Raw genomic sequence first — 18007 nt, forward strand, 5'->3', positions numbered from 1 at the left:
CCACCTCAATCATATCGTCGCGGAGTTTAGGCGAAGCCCTGCGCCGGTAGAACATCATCATCATCACCACGCCGTCGTGTTGACGGAACTCATCCCCAACGCTTTGCTGGATCGGAGCCCGGGGAACATCATTGAGCTGAAGTGTGCTGAACACGGAGGTTCCGTACGTTCGGTGCTTGGATCGGCCGGATCGTGAAGACGTACGATTACATCAACCGCGTTGTCATAACGCTTCCGCTTACGGTCTACGAGGGTACGTTGACATCACTCTCCCCTCTCGTTGCTATGCATCACCATGATCTTGCGTGTGCGTAGGAATTTTTTTTGAAATTACTACGTTACCCAACATTTTTATGTTTTAAATAGTGTTTGTGCCAAGTAGAACCTATAGGATAACCTATGATGGTAGTCAATTTGATTCTGCTGAAAAAAAGAAACTTTGCACGCACGAAATTAGTTCTGTTAAATCACAAAAACATGATTTTGCTTTGATTATTTTTTCTGCTGATCAATAAACAAATTGTCCAGTACTTCCTATTTTGGTATGATTTTTAGAGTTCCAGAAGTTTGCGTTAGTTACAGATTGCTACAGACTGTTCTGTTTTTGACAGATTCTGTTTTTCGTGTGTTGTTTGCTTATTTTGATGCATCTATGGCTAGTATTAAGTGGTATGAACCATAGAGAACTTGGAATACGGTAGGTTTAACACCAAAATAAATAAATAATGAGTTCATTACAGTACATTATGTGGTGGTTTTTTTCTTTCACTAACGGAGCTTATAATATTTCCTGTTGAGTTTTGTGTTGTGAAGTTTTCAAGTTTTGGGTAAAGATTTGATGGACTATGGAATAAGGAGTGGCAAAAGCCTAAGCTTGGGGATGCCCATGGCACCCAAAGATATTCAAGAATAGCCAAAATCCTAAGCTTGGGGATGCCCCGGGAAGGCATCCCCTCTTTCGTCTTCGTTCATTGGTAACTTTACTTGGAGCTATATTTTTATTCGCCACATGATATGTGTTTTGCTTGGAGCGTCGTGCATTATATTAGTCTTTGCTTTTTAGTTTTTCACAATCATCCTTGCTGTACACACCTTTTGGGAGAAGCCCACTTGATTAGAATTTATTAGAATATGCTATGTGCTTCACTTATATCTTTTGAGCTTGATAGTTTTTGCTCTAGTGCTTCACTTATATCTTTTAGAGCACGGCGGTGGCTTAATTTTGTAGAAATTTCTAGTCTCTCATACTTCATTATATTATTTTGAGAGTCTCTTAGAACAGCATGGTATTTACTATGGTTATAAATTGGTCCTAGAATGGTAGGCACCCAAGTTGGTATAATAAAAACTATCATAGGAAGTGAATTGCATGCTATGATCAATTTGATACTTGATAATTGTTTTGAGATATGGAGGTAGTGATATTAAAGTCATGCTAGTTGGGTGATTATGAATTTAAAGAATGCTTGTGTTGAAGTTAGCAAGTCCTGTAGCATGCGCGTATGGTTAAAGTTGTGTAACAAATTTGAAACATGAAGTGTACCTGGCTTGTGCATCCTTATGAGTGGCGGTCGGGGACGAGCAATTGTCTTTTCCTACCAATCTATCCCTCTAGGAGCATGTGCGTAGTGCTTGATTTTTGATGACTTCTAAATTTTTGCAATAAGTATATGAGTTCTTTTGACTAATGTTGAGTCCATGGATTATACGCACTTTTACCTTTCCATCATTGCTAGACTCTTCGGTACCGTGCATTGCCCTTTCTCACCTTGAGAGTTGGTGCAAACTTTGCCGGTGCATCCAAACCCCGTGATACGATACGCTCTATCACACATAAACCTCCTTATATCTTCCTCAAAACAGCCACCATATCTACCTATTATGGCATTTCCATAACCATTCCGAGATATATTGCCATGCAACTTTTCACCGTTCCGTACATCATCATCATGACATACATTACTTTTGTCATATTGCCATTGCATGATCATGTAGTTGACATCGTATTTGTGGCAAAGCCACCATGCATAAATTTTTATACATGTCACTCTTGATTCATTGCACCATCCCAGTACACCGCCGGAGGCATTCGTATAGAGGCATATCTTATTCTAGTTTCGAGTTGTAATTCATATGTTGTAATCAAAAAAAGTGTGATGATCATCATTATTAGAGCATTGTCCAAAAGAAAAAAAAAGGCCAAAGAAAAAAAGAAAAAAGAAAAAGAAAAAAGAAAATAAATAAAAGGGGCAATGTTACTATCTCTTTTTCCACACTTCTGCTTCAAAGTAGCACCATGTTCTTCATGTAGTGAGTCTCATATATTGTGCTTCAAAGTAGGACCATGTTTTTCATATAGTGAGTCTCATAGGTTGTCATTTTCATATACTAGTGGGGATTTTTCATTATAGAACTTGGCTTGTATATTCCTACGATGGGCTTCCTCAAATGCCCTAGGTCTTCGTGAGCAAGCAAGTTAGATGCATACCACACTAGTTTTCTTTTGTTGAGCATTCATTTATAGCTCCAGTGCATCCGTTGCATGGCTATCTCTACTCCTCATGTTGACATCAATTGAAGGGCATCTCCATAGCCCGTTGATTATCCTCGTCAATGTGAGACTTTCTCCTTTTTTTGTCTTCTCCACACAATCCCCATCATCATATTCTATTCCACCCATAGTGCTATATCCATGGTTCACACTCATGTATTGAATGAAAGTTGAAAAAGTTTGAGATTATTTAAGTACGAAACAATTGCTTGGCTTGCCATCGGGGGTGTAGAATTTGGGAACATTTTTTGTGATGAAAATGAAGCATAGCCTAACTATATGATTTTGTAGGGATGAACTTTCTTTAGCCATGTTATTTTGAGAAGACATGATTGTTTTGATTAGTATGCTTGAAGTGTTACTATTTCTTTTTATCAATATGAACTTTTATTTTGAATCATTTGGATCTGAACATTCATGCCACAATAAAGAAAATTACATTGAGAATTATGCTAGGTAGCATTCCACATCAAAAATTCTGTTTTTAACATTTACCTACTCGAGGACGAGCAGGAATTAAGCTTGGGGATGCTTGATACGTCTCCAATGTATCTATAATTTTTGATTGTTCCATGCTATTATATTACCCCTTTTGGATGTTTATGGGCTTTATTTTACATATTTATATCATTTTTGGGACTAAACTACTAACCGGAGGCCCAGCCCGTATTGCTGTTTTTTTGCCTATTTCAGTCTTTCGAAGAAAAGGACTATCAAACGGAGTCCAAACGGAATGAAACCTTCGGGAGCGTGATTTTTGGAACGAACGTGATCCGGAGAACTTGGAGTGTAAGTCAAGAAGCAAACGAGGCGGCCAAGAGATAGGAGGGCGCGCCCACCCCTCCTGGGCGCGCCCCCTGTCTCCTGGGCCCCACGAGCGGCCACCGACGTACTTCTTCCTCCTATATATACCTACGTACCCTGAAAACATCCAGGGAGCCAACGAAAAACAATTTCCACCGCCGTAACCTTCTGTATCCGGGAGATCCCATCTTGGAGCCTTCGTCGGCGCTCCGCCGGTGGGGGAATCGACCATGGAGGGCTTCTACATCAACACCATAGCCCCTCAGATGAGTTGTGAGTAGTTTACCACAGACCTTCGGGTCCATAGTTATTAGCTAGATGGCTTCTTCTCGCTTTTTGGATCTCAATACAATGTTCTCCCCCTCTCTTGTGGAGATCTATTTGATGTAAACTCTTTTTGCGGTGTGTTTATCAAGATCCGATGAATTGTGGGTTTATGATCAAGTTTATCTATGAGAAATATTTGAATCTTCTCTGAATTCTTTTATGTATGATTGAGTTACCTTTGCAAGTCTCTTCGAATTATCAGTTTGGTTTGGCCTACTAGATTGATCTTTCTTGCCATGGGAGAAGTGCTTAGCTTTGGGTTCAATCTTGAGGTGTCCTTACCCAGTGACAGAAAGGGTTGCAAGGCACGTATTGTATTGTTGCCATCAAGGATAAAAAGATGGGGCCTATATCATATTGCTTGAGTTTATCCCTCTACATCATGTCATCTTTCTTAATGTGTTACTCTGTTCTTATGAACTTAATACTCTAGATGCATGCTGGATAGCGGTCGATGTGTGGAGTAATAGTAGTAGATGCAGGCAGGAGTCGGTCTACTTGTCGCGGACGTGATGCCTATATACATGATCATGCCTAGATAATCTCATAACTATGCACTTTTCTATCAATTGCTCGACAGTAATTTGTTCACCCACCGTAATACTTATGCTATCTTGAGAGAAGCCACTAGTGAAACCTATGGCCCCCGGGTCTATGTTTTATCATATAAGCTTTCAATCTACTTTTATTTGCATCTTTACTTTTTGAATCTATCTTATAAAATACCAAAAATATATTTATCTTATCATACTATCTCTATCAGATCTCACTTTCGCAAGTGGCCGTGAATGGATTGACAACCCCTTTATTGAGTTGGTTGTGAGTTCTTTGTTTGTTTGTGTAGGTGTGTGGGATTTTTGAGGAGCCTCCTACTGGATTGATACCTTGGTTCTCAAAAACTGAGGGAAATACTTACGCTACTATTGCTGCATCACCCTTTCCTCTTCAAGGAAAACCAACGCAAGCTCAAGACGTAGCACCCCCCTCTCGGACATGGCCTCCCTCGGTTCCACCGGTACCACCCGCAGCCGCCGCACCAACCCATTCGAAGGCCCCGATCCCGTCGTCATCCGCGATCTCAACATCCTCGCTCGGGTTCCCGTCGTCCTAGATCACCTCACCTCCACCTACTATGCCTGGAAGACGTACTTCTCCCTTGTGTTCCGTGAGTACAATCTCCGGGATCACATCGATGGCTCCGTGGACTCCCGCTTCATGGCGGACGTTGAGGAGTGGACGTCCATCGACGCTACTCTTATCCGTTGGTTCTACACCACCATCTCGAAGGACTTCTTCGACACGGTGGTCTCCGCGGACGATGACCCTCATGCCGTTTGGACTAAGCTCAATGGCCTCTTCACCGACAACGCGCTCCAACGCAAGGTTTTCTTGCACGGCGAGTTTTTTGGGTGCGAGCAGCTCGACTCGTCTGTTGACGATTATTGCACGCGCCTCAAGAAGCTTGTTGACGAGCTCCATGACCTCGACGAGAAGGTCTCCAATGAGCTTCTTCTCAGCACCCTCATCGTCGGCCTGAACGAAGACTTCGGGAATGCCGCCTCCAACATCCCTCTCATCACCAACCCGACCTTCCCCAAGATCGTCGCGTACCTGAAGCTGGAGGAGCGGAGGATGCGGATGTCGCGCACCCGAGCCACCCACACGGCTCTCACTGCCGGTACCCATGGCGGTGCGCCGCCCATCGCCCCGTCTCCCCCGCCGCGGCCCGCCCGAGCCCCTTCCAGGCGGCGGCGCCGCTCGGGTTCCCCTACCCGGCGCCGCCGCAGGCCCCCCGCCGAGCAGCAGCAGCGCCGGGGCGGGTGTCGCGGCCAAGGTGGCCGCAAGCAGCAGTAGCAGCTGGCTGCCCATGGAGGGGCACCACGCCAGCCGCAGCAACAGCTCCCGCCGGCGCCATGGCAGGCTGGCCAGAACCCCTGGACGGGGGTTGTTCACGCGTACTCCATGCCTATACCGCGCGCCCCCGTCCCCGTCTTCTTTGGTGCCCGCCCGGCCCCTCATCAGGCTCTGTACGCGGCTCCTCAGTCGTATCCGCCGGCGCCGCTCTACGGCCCCTCTGCGGCCTATGGGCTGCCTTCGGCCGGTGGGTTCGCGGCGCCGCCGCCACCGCCACCGCCACCGCCATCGGCCCAGGCCCTCCCGCCGGTTCCTTAGGACCCCGCACTGCTAGCGGCCCTCCACACCGCCCCCACGCCACAGCAGTACACTGGCGGTGGCGACTGGTATATGGACACCAGAGCCATGGCTCACATGGCCGCCAACCCCTGTAACCTTCTTACCGCTCACCCCGTTCACACCGCTGCTCGCATTACCGTGGGCGACGGTTCCTCCATTCCTATTACTCATGTCCATGCTGCTTTTCCTTCTAACTCCATGCCATTATATCTTTCTAATGTACTCGTTTCACCTGACATCATTAAAAATCTAGTTTTTGTTCGTTCTCTTACACGTGAAAATCCTGTCACCGTTGAATTTGACATGTTTGGCTTTTCTGTTAAGGATGCCCGTACCCGGATGGTGCTCCACCGATGTGACAGCCCCGACGAGCTCTACCCGGTCCACTAATCCACCTCCTCCGTCGCTGCACCCATGGCGCTTTCCGCTGGAGTGGACCTTTGGCAGGCTCGTCTCGGTCATCCCAACACCGCCACCCTTCGTCATATTCTTCGGATTTTTTCATTCACGTGTAATAAGATCGACGATCACACTTAGCATGCTTGTCGTCTCGGCAAACATGTTCATCTTCCCTTTAGCACTTCCTCGCATGTTGCATCATACCCGTTTGAGTTAATTCATAGTGATGTTTGGACTTCTCCTATTGCAAGTAACACGGGCTATCTTTATTATCTTGTTATATTTGATGATTTTTCGCACTATGTGTGGACCTTCCCATTGCGGTGAAAGTCGGATTCTGTTGCCACTCTCACCGCATTCTACTCCTATGTCTCCACGCAGTTTGGTCGACCCATTCATGCGTTGCAAACAGACAACGGGACGGAGTTCGATAATCTTGCGATCGCAACCTTCTCGCCACACACGACGCGATTTTTCGTCTCACTTGCCCGTACACTTCGCAACTAAATGGCTGCACTGAGCGCGTGCTTCGCGCTCTTAATGACTGCGTTCGCACCCTCCTCTTTCATGCCAGCGTGCCACCACGTTTCTGGCCCGACGCGCTTGCCACCGCATCACTACTCCTCAACATCCGTCCCTGTCGCACTCGCGGGAATTTTGCTCCTCGTCATCTTTTGTTCGGCACGCCACCTTCCTACACCGAGCTCTGCATCTTCGGTTGCCTGTGCTACCCTAGCATCGCTTCCACTACTCCTCATAAGCTCGCCCCACGGTCCGTGGCATGTATTTTTCTTGGCTATCCCCCCAACACCAAAGGCTACCGCTGCTATGATCCTATCTCACATCGGGTGATCACTTCCCGACACGTTTACTTTGATGAGATGGTTTTTTTATTTCAGCAGGTACTTTCGGATGTTGCGGCCTTGCCTGCTCCCGGTGAAGGCCGCTCGCGAGCTTCTCTTGGGCCGCCTCCCGGCTTTGAGGATGCCCCCCGCGCCACGGGTCAAGTTCCTCCCCGGCTGGCTGCCTTAGGGGCTGCACCCCTCCCGGCGCCCGCGACGCCCACTGCGCCCTTGGCGCCCCCCGCACCCTCGCCTTCCGCCTCGTCTGCGGCAGCCTCGTCCGCGCCCACACCTGCGGTGGCTTCGCCCGCGGCCTCGCCCGCAGCATCGGAGGTGGCGGGATCTTCTTCGTCTTCGCTCGCCGCCACCCCGGACTCGCCGCCCCGCCCGATGACTCACTCTCGGGCTGGCACCTTCCGCCCGAGTACGCGATACACCAACGATGAGTATCTTCTCACCGCTTCCGTCTCCGAGCCGTCCCCTCTCCCATCGTCAGCTCGGGCTGCCCTTCGGGATCCTCATTGGCTCGCTGCGATGCAGGAAGAGTTCGACGCACTCCAACGGAACCGCACTTGGCATCTTGTCCCTCGGTCGCCTCGTGCCAACATCATCACGGGAAAGTGGGTCTTTTGGCACAAGATTCGTCCAGATGGCCTTCTCGAGCGCTACAAAGCTTGCTGGGTGGTTCGAGGCTTTCGACAACGTGCGGGCGTGGACTTCACCGACACTTTTGCCCCGGTTGTTAAACCAGGCACGATCCGCACCGTGCTTCAGCTAGCCGTCTCCCGAGCTTGGCATATGCATCAGTTGGACGTCTCCAATGCCTTCTTGCACGGCCACCTCGCTGAGTAGGTGTTCTGTGAGCAGCCCACCGGCTTCGTCGATGCCACACATCCAGACCATGTGTGCTTGCTCTCTCGTTCCCTTTACAGGTTGAAGCAGACGCCTCGGGCCTGGTACCAGTGCATCGCTGCATTCCTGCAGACGCTCAGACTTACATCGACTCGCTCCGATGCGTCCCTCTTCGTGTACCATCACAGGGTTGACACGGCCTACTTGTTGCTATACATCGACGACATCATCCTGACGGCATCCACTATCGCGCTCCTCCAGTGGCTCACTGCTCGTCTTCGCGATGAGTTTACCCTGAAGGACTTGGGGCCCCTCCACTACTTCCTCGCCATTGAGGTGGTTCGACGACCAGATGGGTTCTTTCTGCACCAGCAGTGTTACGCCCATTTGCTTCTCGATCGAGCTGGCATGCTTAACTGCAAGCCCGCTCCCACGTCCGTTGACACAAAGGCCAAGGTTTCCGCTCTGGAGGGTTCTCCCGCATCCGACGCGACCTTCTATCACTCCATTGTGGGTGCTTTGCAGTACCTCACTCTGACGCGCCCCGACTTGTAGTATGCCGTTCAGCAGGTCTGTCTTCACATGCATGCTCCGCATGACTCTCACTGGACCTTGGTGAAGCCTATCCTCCGTTACATACGCGGCACCCCGTCCATGGGACTTACACTGACGGCCTCCGCCTCCACCGACCTCGTCGCCTACTCTGATGCGGACTAGGCTGGCTGCCCGGACACATAGCGCTCCACTTCGGGGTACTGTGTCTACCTTGGGCCGTCTCTGATCTCTTGGTCTTCCAAGCGACAGCCCACCGTCTCCCGCTCGAGTGCCGAGGTAGAGTATCGGGCAGTGGCTAACGCCGTTGCCGAATGCTCTTGGCTTCGTCAGCTGCTCCAGGAGTTGCTTTCTGATGTTCACAAGGCCACGCTCATCTACTGCAACAACGTCTCCGCCGTGTACCTCTCCGCCAACCCGGTCCACCATCGACGAACGAAGAATATTGAGCTCGACATACACTATGTTCGTGAGCAGGTGGCCCTTGGGCGCATCCGGGTCCTCCACATCCCGACGGTGCAACAGTTTGCCAATGTCATGACAAAAGGACTGCCTAGTTATGTTTTCGAGGAGTTCAGGTCCAGTCTTTGCGTCTCCGGCGACGCTTCGACTGCTGGGGGGGGTGTTGAATACATGGTTTGTGCATGTATATTGTATAGCTCGGCCCACCTCCTAGTCTTTGTATAGATGAGGTTGTGGCCAACCTTGTACTCCATATATACGTGCGCTATGCACCGATCAATACATCGTGAAGCATTGCCAAAACATTCGTTTCCAACACACCGGAACTCCGTACTGAAGGACAAACTCGAGAAGGATCGAAACCCAGAAAAGCAACTTGAAGAGGAGATGCCACCATCCGCTTGAATGTCGCCCCCACGAGAAAAAAAACTGTAACAAAAACTACTAGCCGAAACCAAGACTTAGGGATTCTCCTCTCTGCCACCGGCCGCCTAAGAAACCGACATAGGAAAGAACAAATCCATAGGTTGCCCGGCTGAGCTGGAAGGTACTAGATCTGCCGCTGCCACCGCTTAGCGAGAGCAAAGGAAAACGATGGTCATACATTGAGAACCACTATCTACCCATTTGGTGGGGGAAAATGACACGTGAGAAATGGAGATTTTTTTCTTTTGGTTTGAGTTTCAAAGGAATAACAATGAAATAATTACAATCCACTCGAACTACTTTATTGCAATCCTATGCACACAGAGGACTGAGATTCGGCGACTTGCTTGAGCGAGTCACCGCTGAGCAGTATGGTGACTTGCCCTCATCCTAGACCGTCCAATCAAGGATCAACTTACGGATTGACATAAACAGTGAGATAGCTACAGTGCACTTCTACAGTACCCGGTCTACATCACATCATGAACAATGACTTCTTGTTACAGTTCTTGGTCTGATTTGTCCATTTCAGATCAAACGGATGGGTGCCCGCAAGTTACAACGTGACTGGCTGTGGGCATGTCACCTGATTCGTATCAGCACAGAGGTCAAGTCAAATGCCACAAGCCGGGCAATAGAAATCTTTTTTAATACTTGCATGTGTTTTAATCTTTATTTGACCTAAATTTACTCCCCACTATGATAACCTTCCATTGTTACGACCCTTATGGCTTGTAAACGTACGCCAATGACTCCTTTTTTTGCAAGTGTACACCAATGACTTACTCCCTCCGGCTCATAATGTAAGATGTTTTTTTTTTAAAAACTCCACCCATATATTGATCAAATAACAATAGTCTTACAATCCTTCATTACATAATTAGCCACGCAGGGCGGAACAGAATTACACAGAATACCATCGGACATGGTATCAAAACTAAATTTTGCTATCTCATGCGCCGCCTTGTTAGCCTGCCTATCAATCTTAACAATCTTGAGATCAACAATAAACTTGGAGGCGCTGATCGCTTCCATTTTTAGATCCACATAAGGAGACCTGTCAACAGTTTCTTTCGCTAGGAAAGAAGCAGCAAAGGAGCAGTCAGTTTCCAAGATAATTGGTTTGTGAAGAGAAATACCAATGTACAGCCCGACGAGGCACGCACGAAGTTCCGCCTCCTCCGCTCTGGAGCATATTCGAATAAAATCTCAAGAAGACACCAGGACTTCTCCCAGATGATTCCTAGCGACAACCCCAGCGCTAGCAGATCTCAAGCTCTCCACAAAACTAGCATCAACATTTATCTTAATATACTCCCGCTCTGGAGGCTTCCAAACAGCACGATCATTTTCTTTTTGCGGACTAAGATTCTCCCCATTCCCCATCACCCCCTTCCCTTTGGTGCTTTGGTCCACTTGCACCCGAGCATTGGAAGTGGAGAAAGTCTTCCAATAATTATCCACGAAGATAACAGACGCATTCACCGATTCTTTCCCTCTTTCAAAAATCAAATCGTTCCTCAGATGCCAAGCTCTCCAGAATATAAATAATACTTGCTCGCGTATCGGAGACCCCAATTGGTCAAGCAGGATGAGAAACCAGTCTAGCCCCGTAAAACTGAACAACTCCTCCCTCGAAATATTCCAGACATCCCCCAAGGCGATACGCAAAGCACGCGCCTTAGGGCAGGTCACCAGAGCGTGGAAGATATTTTCATCCTGAACTCCACATATAGTACACATACTGTAGACCGTTTGATGGTGAGCCACTCTATTCACCTGAACCGCCAAACTGTTGGTCACAGCTCTCCAAGCAAAAATTCTAATTTTTTGCGGAACCTTAGCCTTCCAAATAACGTCCCACAGTCTTCTTTCCTCATTAACAGCAGCACTGGATATTCCTGTCTCGTCCCTGTTTTCCTTGAGATTTAAAGCCAGTCTGTACGCACTTTTCACAGAGAACATACCACTTTTCTCATAGTGCCAAGCAACTAGATCACCTTCTCCCACAGACTGAATGCGTAAGTTTAGGATCTCTTCAGCATCATGATGAAAGAATGAATGCCTAATCAAAATTTCATCCCATCTTCTCGTCCCGCTCATGAATAATTCCGACACCCACTTCAGTCTAGTTCGATGCTTTTTAGTTGTAATTTTTAGTCCCGAAATTCTTGGGAGCCAGTTATCTCTCCAAATGTTAACATTTTTACCATCGACCACTCTCCATATGACCCTTTGTTTTAACAGTTCCAGACCATGCATGATTCCTTGCCAATTCACGGACGTGGTTTGCGGGAAAACTGTATCCAAGATGTGACCATTGGGATAATACTTTGCCTTCAAAATCTTAGCACACAACGACTCTTGATACACCAATAAACGCCAGGCCTGTTTAGCTAACAGCGCTTGGTTAAATAACCTAAGGTCACGAAACCCCATTCCTCCCCGTCCTTTTGGTTTTGTTAGTTTGTCCCAAGCTAACCAGTGGGTTTTCCTCCTACCCTCTTCGTCTCCCCACCAGAAGTTTCTTATAATCTGAGCTAGCTCCTCACATAACGAGACTGGAAACTTAAAAAGTCCCATGGCATAAACTGGCAGCGCTTGCAAAACAGCCTTGATTTGAGATTCCTTAATACCAGTAGAAGCATACTTTTCAACCTAATCTGACGCTCTTTTTAAAGTCTTATCTTTGGTCGACTGGAATTTTCCAACCTTCATTCTACCCTCTGGCACCGAAGACCAAGATATTTATCCTCAAAACCTTCAACAGTAATATTTAGAATAACCATCGTGGACACCTGGTCCTCCATACTGCACTTTTTGCCAAATTTAATGGAGCACTTATTCGGACTAAGAAGCTGACCAGTTCCTTTCTCATAATCCGACAGAATGGTTTTAACAGTTAAGGCTTTCTCATAATGTAAGACGTTTTTTGACTATCTTACATTATGGGACGGAGGGAGTAACACATAGCTTGTGCCGAAAGTAGCAACAGATGAAGGTAAATACATTACTTCCACCTATAAAAGAATCATTGCAGATAATCTTGTCCATAAAGAAATGTAAATGCACGTCCAAAAACATGAAATAAATCCCGAATAAATAAATGTTGCACAAAAGAGAAGACGAAACCAGATGCTCGTTCTCCTCCGTAGTCCCTACACGACCGGCGCAACTTGCTCCACCTCCGCTGCCACCGGGCTCCACCACCACCACACAACCCAAAATATCCCCGCCCGTGCGTTCGCCCGCCACGCGCACCCCACGCGCCCCCGCCCCTCCCAGCCCATCGCCGCCGTCCACGTGGAGCGGATCCGGGGACACCACGCGCCTATATCTATCCCCATCTCCACCTCTCCCACCTTCCACCGCACAAACCAAATCCCACTCCCACAATTTCCGGAATAGCAAGCGCGCCGCCGCCGTTCGGGTTCGAGATGTTGCCTAGGGTTGCGCCGTCTCCGGCCACCGCCGCCGCCGCCGCCGCAGCGGTTGGCCAGCTCTCCGGGGCGGGGCTCACCGCCGGTTCGGTGAGGCTGCCGGGGGCCCTGCCGTCTGCGGCAGGGTCGGCGGTCTGCTGCAGGGCCGCGGCGAAGGGGAAGGAGGTGCTCAGCGGCGTGATGTTCCAGCCGTTCGAGGAGCTCAAGGGGGAGCTGTCCCTCGTGCCGCAGGGCAAGGACCAGTCGCTCGCCAGGCACAAGTTCGTCGACGAGTGCGAGGCCGCCCTCAACGAGCAGATCAAGTGAGTGTTGCTCCGCTTGGTATAAATATAAAATGAATCCTTACTCTTCTCGGTTGCGTGTTTTTCTGACGAATCATGCAGAGATCTAGCAGTATCTCTGTGTTAGGATCGTGAAACCGTTTTAAACTGCCACAAGAGACTCTGTTTCCGCTATGGATTCCAATCCGAAATGGATGCAAATGTCGATTTATAATCTTTAAAATTGCCATTGCAGTGTGGAGTACAATGCCTCGTACGCGTATCACTCCCTCTTCGCCTACTTCGACCGCGACAACGTTGCTCTCAAGGGATTTGCCAAGTAAGTCCTTCCCCACTCACCACACCACCAAATTTGGCCCGGTGGATTCGTTAAAAATCTACCACTACAGTGTTCTGATGCGCGTTTGTTCTTGCAGGTTCTTCAAGGAATCAAGCGATGAGGAGAGGGGGCACGCCGAGAAGCTCATGGAGTACCAGGTATCAATTTCGCTACCTCTCTAATTGCTATCTTTGATTGGTCCGGACCGTTGCCCCGTGCTGTTATATACTCATGCTTCGTGTGTTCTTGTGTCGACCAGAACAAACGTGGAGGCAGGGTGAGGCTCCAGTCAATTGTCACACCCTTAACGGAGTTCGACCATCCTGAGAAAGGCGATGCCCTGTATGGTAAGTTGCCTCCTCATACAGTTATTCTGGACGTGTTTGCATTTCACGGCGCGTTACATTACATGGGGAATCCATGTGATGTGCTTATTGTGTGATAACAAGTGTCTGGTTGTTCATGTGAAACTTGAGTTGTCTGGAGTGGTTCGAGGTGTTGCCAGATCAGGAACACAGACAAAAACTCAATGTTGTTGCAAAAGTTCAGTAAACCTTAGGGTGAATCTGGTTGTATGAGTTAGGATTTGCATCATTTTTTTAGGGGAGGATAAATTAATGGTCTTGTTGAGGAGAGGTCAGATCTCTCAGTATCAGCTGCGTGCTGTACTCACTACACTCACAGCTGTTTGATGGCCTTTTGATTATTTGTAATATATTTTGTGTTTTGGAAGCTTTTATTTAAACTGCATGAAGAGGAAGAAAAGTCAAAATATGTGTCGTAACACAAAGTAGCTAAGATTTCTGAAATTATTATTATAGTTTCCCTGACTTCTATTTGTTTTTTTGAACCCTGTGATACATAAGTTTTGATGGTTATATATTTGTTAGCAATGGAACATCTGATACCCTATATTTTAACTTGTGCCTCTCTCGTAATGTCAGCAATGGAGTTGGCTCTAGCTCTTGAAAAGCTGGTGAATGAGAAACTGCACAACCTGCACAGTGTAAGTTGTTCTTCCATGCCTACTTACAGCAAAGTTACTGTGAATGGGCTATGTAATGCTACATCACAGAATCTAAAATGTGGTTGCTCCAAATTAACAGGTAGCTACGAGGTGCAATGATCCTCAGCTGACCGACTTTGTTGAGAGCGAATTCCTTCAGGAGCAGGTACAACTCTCCAAACTCTCCAGTTAATACAGCACGAGACATGTAGCATACGACTATGTTTATTGTCTGTTTTACTAAGTAGAAACACCTCAAATTTATGTGAAAGGTTGACGCCATCAAGAAGATCTCTGAGTATGTGTCGCAGCTGAGAAGAGTCGGCAAAGGCCACGGTCAGTATCTTGCTGAACACTGCTGCATCATTCGGTCGCCTGTGTTTGCCCTGGTTTCTTACGTTGTTTGGATGAAATACAGGAGTGTGGCACTTCGATCAGATGCTGCTTGAGGAGGCAGCTTGAAGGACACGATGACTACGGGCAATGGAGGATGTAGGTGTGATATGTCAAGTAGTGGACAGATAAGCCAACCACTGGATGTGGTTCTGAGGGATTTTTGCAGTGGGGTTTGTAGGGTGCTATGCTGCTGAACTGCTCTGTGTTTGGGATTTGAAATAAAACGAAGGGAGATGTGCCCCGCTCTTAAATGCCAGTCTTCTGCTCTAATCTTGCTAAATTTACTTGTTGCATCTTGCATCTTGCATCTTGCATCCTGTCTACTTCTTTTACAGTGACTACCGCCTGGAGAAAGATGGTTTTTTTTCTTTTGGCTAAATATCGGCTGATAATTTAGGAAGGGCCCGGTTGCAACGAAATATAGGTGTTAGGCCTCTCCAACAGCAGCCCTATAATAGGGCAGGGCCGTTTTTAGTGCACGAGAGGGTGAAAAATGCCCTCCAAATTTTTAGGGCAGCCCTAAAAAGGGCTTCTCGTGAAAATATTGGGCACTTCAGAGGCTGCCGCGAATTTTTTACTACTCTCGCGACGCACCAATCGCTGCCCTTTTCTTGCGTGCGTGGCCGGAACGCCGCCTCTGCTCGCCTGCCGGCCATCGGGTCGCCATGGCCAGCTCCTCTGACCTTGTAGTCGACCCTACGAAGCTCGCCGCTGCTCTCGCCTTTGCTGCCACTCCTTTCATACTCGATTCCTTGCTTGACTACCTGCGTGGAAGGAAGAAGGAGAGGGACCCACAGCCGCCAGTGCTCCTCGCCATGGCTGGTTCGATTCGCGGTCGCTGCACTCGATTTGGCCGGCACGGTACATGAAAGATTCAGCATCATCTTCGTCGCTGCTCTCCATGTCTGTCATATTCTGCCGCTTCTAATTCAGCCCTCAACTCTTCATCATGCACAACCAGCCTTGTTCTTGCGTTGTTCCGAGTGTAGGTGATATAAGGGCCTATGGGTCGTGCAATAGGATCACCACGAGCTCTCCTAGGATTGTTGCGGCCTGCTAGAGAAGTTGACGCACCCATGGCTTCATCAACCTGAGACCAAAGTAGTGGTGTTTCACCGTCCATGACTTGAGCTTGATCTTCATGTACCATTTCAGTATTGATATCAACCCATTCATTATCCCATTCAAATTCTTCTAGTACAAGTGGACTAGATTTCTTTGCTTTAGAGCCTTGCTCATGCAGATTCTGAAACCTAGCTTCCATTTTCCGGTTGTACGAGACATATGATAGCTTGTTCAATCTCTTGTACTCTAGACGGTTTCTCCCTTTGGTGTGGATCTGCAAGCACACAAATATGTGAGAAGCTGCTGCAATTAGCCTATCAAACCAACCAACTAATGGCTACTTACATGAGCAAATACACTCTAATTGCGCTCGCAGCCAGATGCTGAACAACATAGACTAATGATTCGCTTTGCAAGAGTTTGGAGGTCAAAAGCAAGGCCACCATAAGCATTCCACCAAAGAACTACAAAACCAAGAAGTCCCACATTAAAGAGAAGGCCACAATAACCAGCAATTAGTGGAGTAATTGAGCTGAACAAGAAGACACAAGCTGCCATAAAATTTATACTTACGAGGGCTTTTTTGTCACGATCTTTAATTGACAATGGCTTCGAGAAACATTCACTCCCCAGCTCATAGTCGTCAGCTTCCCTACTAATAGTTGCTTGCTGCTCATCATCGGGCACCATCTTCCATAGCACATCATTGAACATTGAACGGAGACGGGCAGCTTGTCTTCTGTTGGACTCCTTAATGGCAAAGAATTTATTTGGGTTCAAGAACAAAGCAGCCCCATGTAGCTTTTGTTCCATCTGATTACCCACCTCTTATCAACAATAGCTACCACTTGACCTAGGAGGTTTGGCTTATGTGCCAAAGCTTCCCTTATGGTGTCTTTGCAAAATCCATGGCTGCCCACATTTCCGCCATAGCCGAAGTCTCATCACCATCAGTGATCCTCAAAGCTCTAAGAAGTGGCTGTGAAGCTCTCATGCAATGCTCCACCGATTGCCAAAATGACACGGAGATCACAGTTGCTTCAGCTGCCTTCCCTCCTGTTGGGGAACGTAGCAGAAATTCAAAATTTTCTACGCATCACCAAGATCAATCTATGGAGATACTAGCAACGAGAGAGAGGGGAGTGCATCTTTATACCCTTGAAGATCGCGATGCGGAAGCGTTACAAGAACGCGGATGAAGGAGTCGTACTCGTAGCGATTCAGATCACGGTTGATTCCGATCTAAGCGTCGAACAACGGCACCTCCGCGTTCAACACACATGCAGCCCGATGACGTCTCCCGTGCCTTGATCCAGCAAGGGGAGAGGGAGAGGTTGGGGAATACTCCGTCCAGCAGCAGCACAACGACGTGGTGGTGATGGAGGAGCGTGCCACTCCAGCAGGGCTTGGCCAAGCACTGCGAGAGACGAGGAGGGAGAGGGGTAGGGCTGCGCCAAGGGAAGGGTGTGGCTGCCCTCTCTCTCCCTCACTATATATAGGGGGAAGGGAGGAGGGGGAGGCGCCCTAGGGGAGGGGCGGCGGCCACAGGGGAAACCCTAGATGGGTTTGGGCGCCCCCACCCCTAGGAAACTTGCCCCCCAAGCCGGGAGGGGTGGCTGCCCTAGGGGAGGCGCCCCCACCTCTCCACGTTATGTGAGATGGGGTGGGAGGGGCGCGCAGCCTCTTAGTGGGCTGATGTGCCCCCTCCCCTTGGCCCATAAGGCCCCCCAACGCTTGTCGGGGCCTCCGAAACACCTTTCGGTCAGGCTGGTCGTCACCCGGTACTCCCAGAACAATTTCGGACTCCAATACCCTTCTTCCAATATATCGATCTTCACCTCCAGACCATTCCGGAGCTCCTCATCATGTCCGGGATCTCATCCGGGACTCCGAACAACCTTCGGTAACCACATACTATTTCCCATAACAACTCTAGCGTCACCGAACCTTAAGTGTGTAGACCCTACGGGTTCGAGAACCATGCAGACATGACCGATACGTTCTCTGGTCAGTAACCAACAGCGGGATCTGGATACCCATGTTGGCTCCCACATGTTCCATGATGATCTCATCGGATGAACCACGATGTCAA

At 48.4% G+C, this 18007-nt stretch overlaps 1 protein-coding gene across 1 annotated transcript; it reads left to right on the forward strand.

The window, feature by feature from the left end:
* The first annotated feature begins 12768 nt into the window (after positions 1-12768).
* Positions 12769-15120, forward strand: LOC119308515 (ferritin-1, chloroplastic-like). The gene is made up of 8 exons (XM_037584646.1): positions 12769-13150; positions 13365-13448; positions 13546-13606; positions 13708-13795; positions 14393-14454; positions 14555-14620; positions 14727-14790; positions 14873-15120. The coding sequence occupies exons 1-8, from the start codon at positions 12846-12848 to the stop codon at positions 14914-14916; spliced, it is 774 nt and encodes a 257-aa protein (XP_037440543.1). The 5' UTR covers positions 12769-12845; the 3' UTR covers positions 14917-15120.
* Positions 15121-18007: the final 2887 nt, after the last annotated feature.

Source organism: Triticum dicoccoides, chromosome 5B (genome assembly GCF_002162155.2).
Source record: "Triticum dicoccoides isolate Atlit2015 ecotype Zavitan chromosome 5B, WEW_v2.0, whole genome shotgun sequence".
Classification (NCBI taxonomy): domain Eukaryota; kingdom Viridiplantae; phylum Streptophyta; class Magnoliopsida; order Poales; family Poaceae; genus Triticum; species Triticum dicoccoides.

Coding starts and splice junctions, on each gene's coding strand:
- LOC119308515 (XM_037584646.1), top strand. CDS start 12,846: ATGTTGCCTAGGGTTGCGCCGTCTCCGGCCACCGCCGCCGCCGCCGCC. Junction 13,151..13,364: donor GCCCTCAACGAGCAGATCAA/GTGAGTGTTGCT, acceptor TTGCCATTGCAG/TGTGGAGTACAATGCCTCGT. Junction 14,791..14,872: donor AAGAGTCGGCAAAGGCCACG/GTCAGTATCTTG, acceptor GATGAAATACAG/GAGTGTGGCACTTCGATCAG.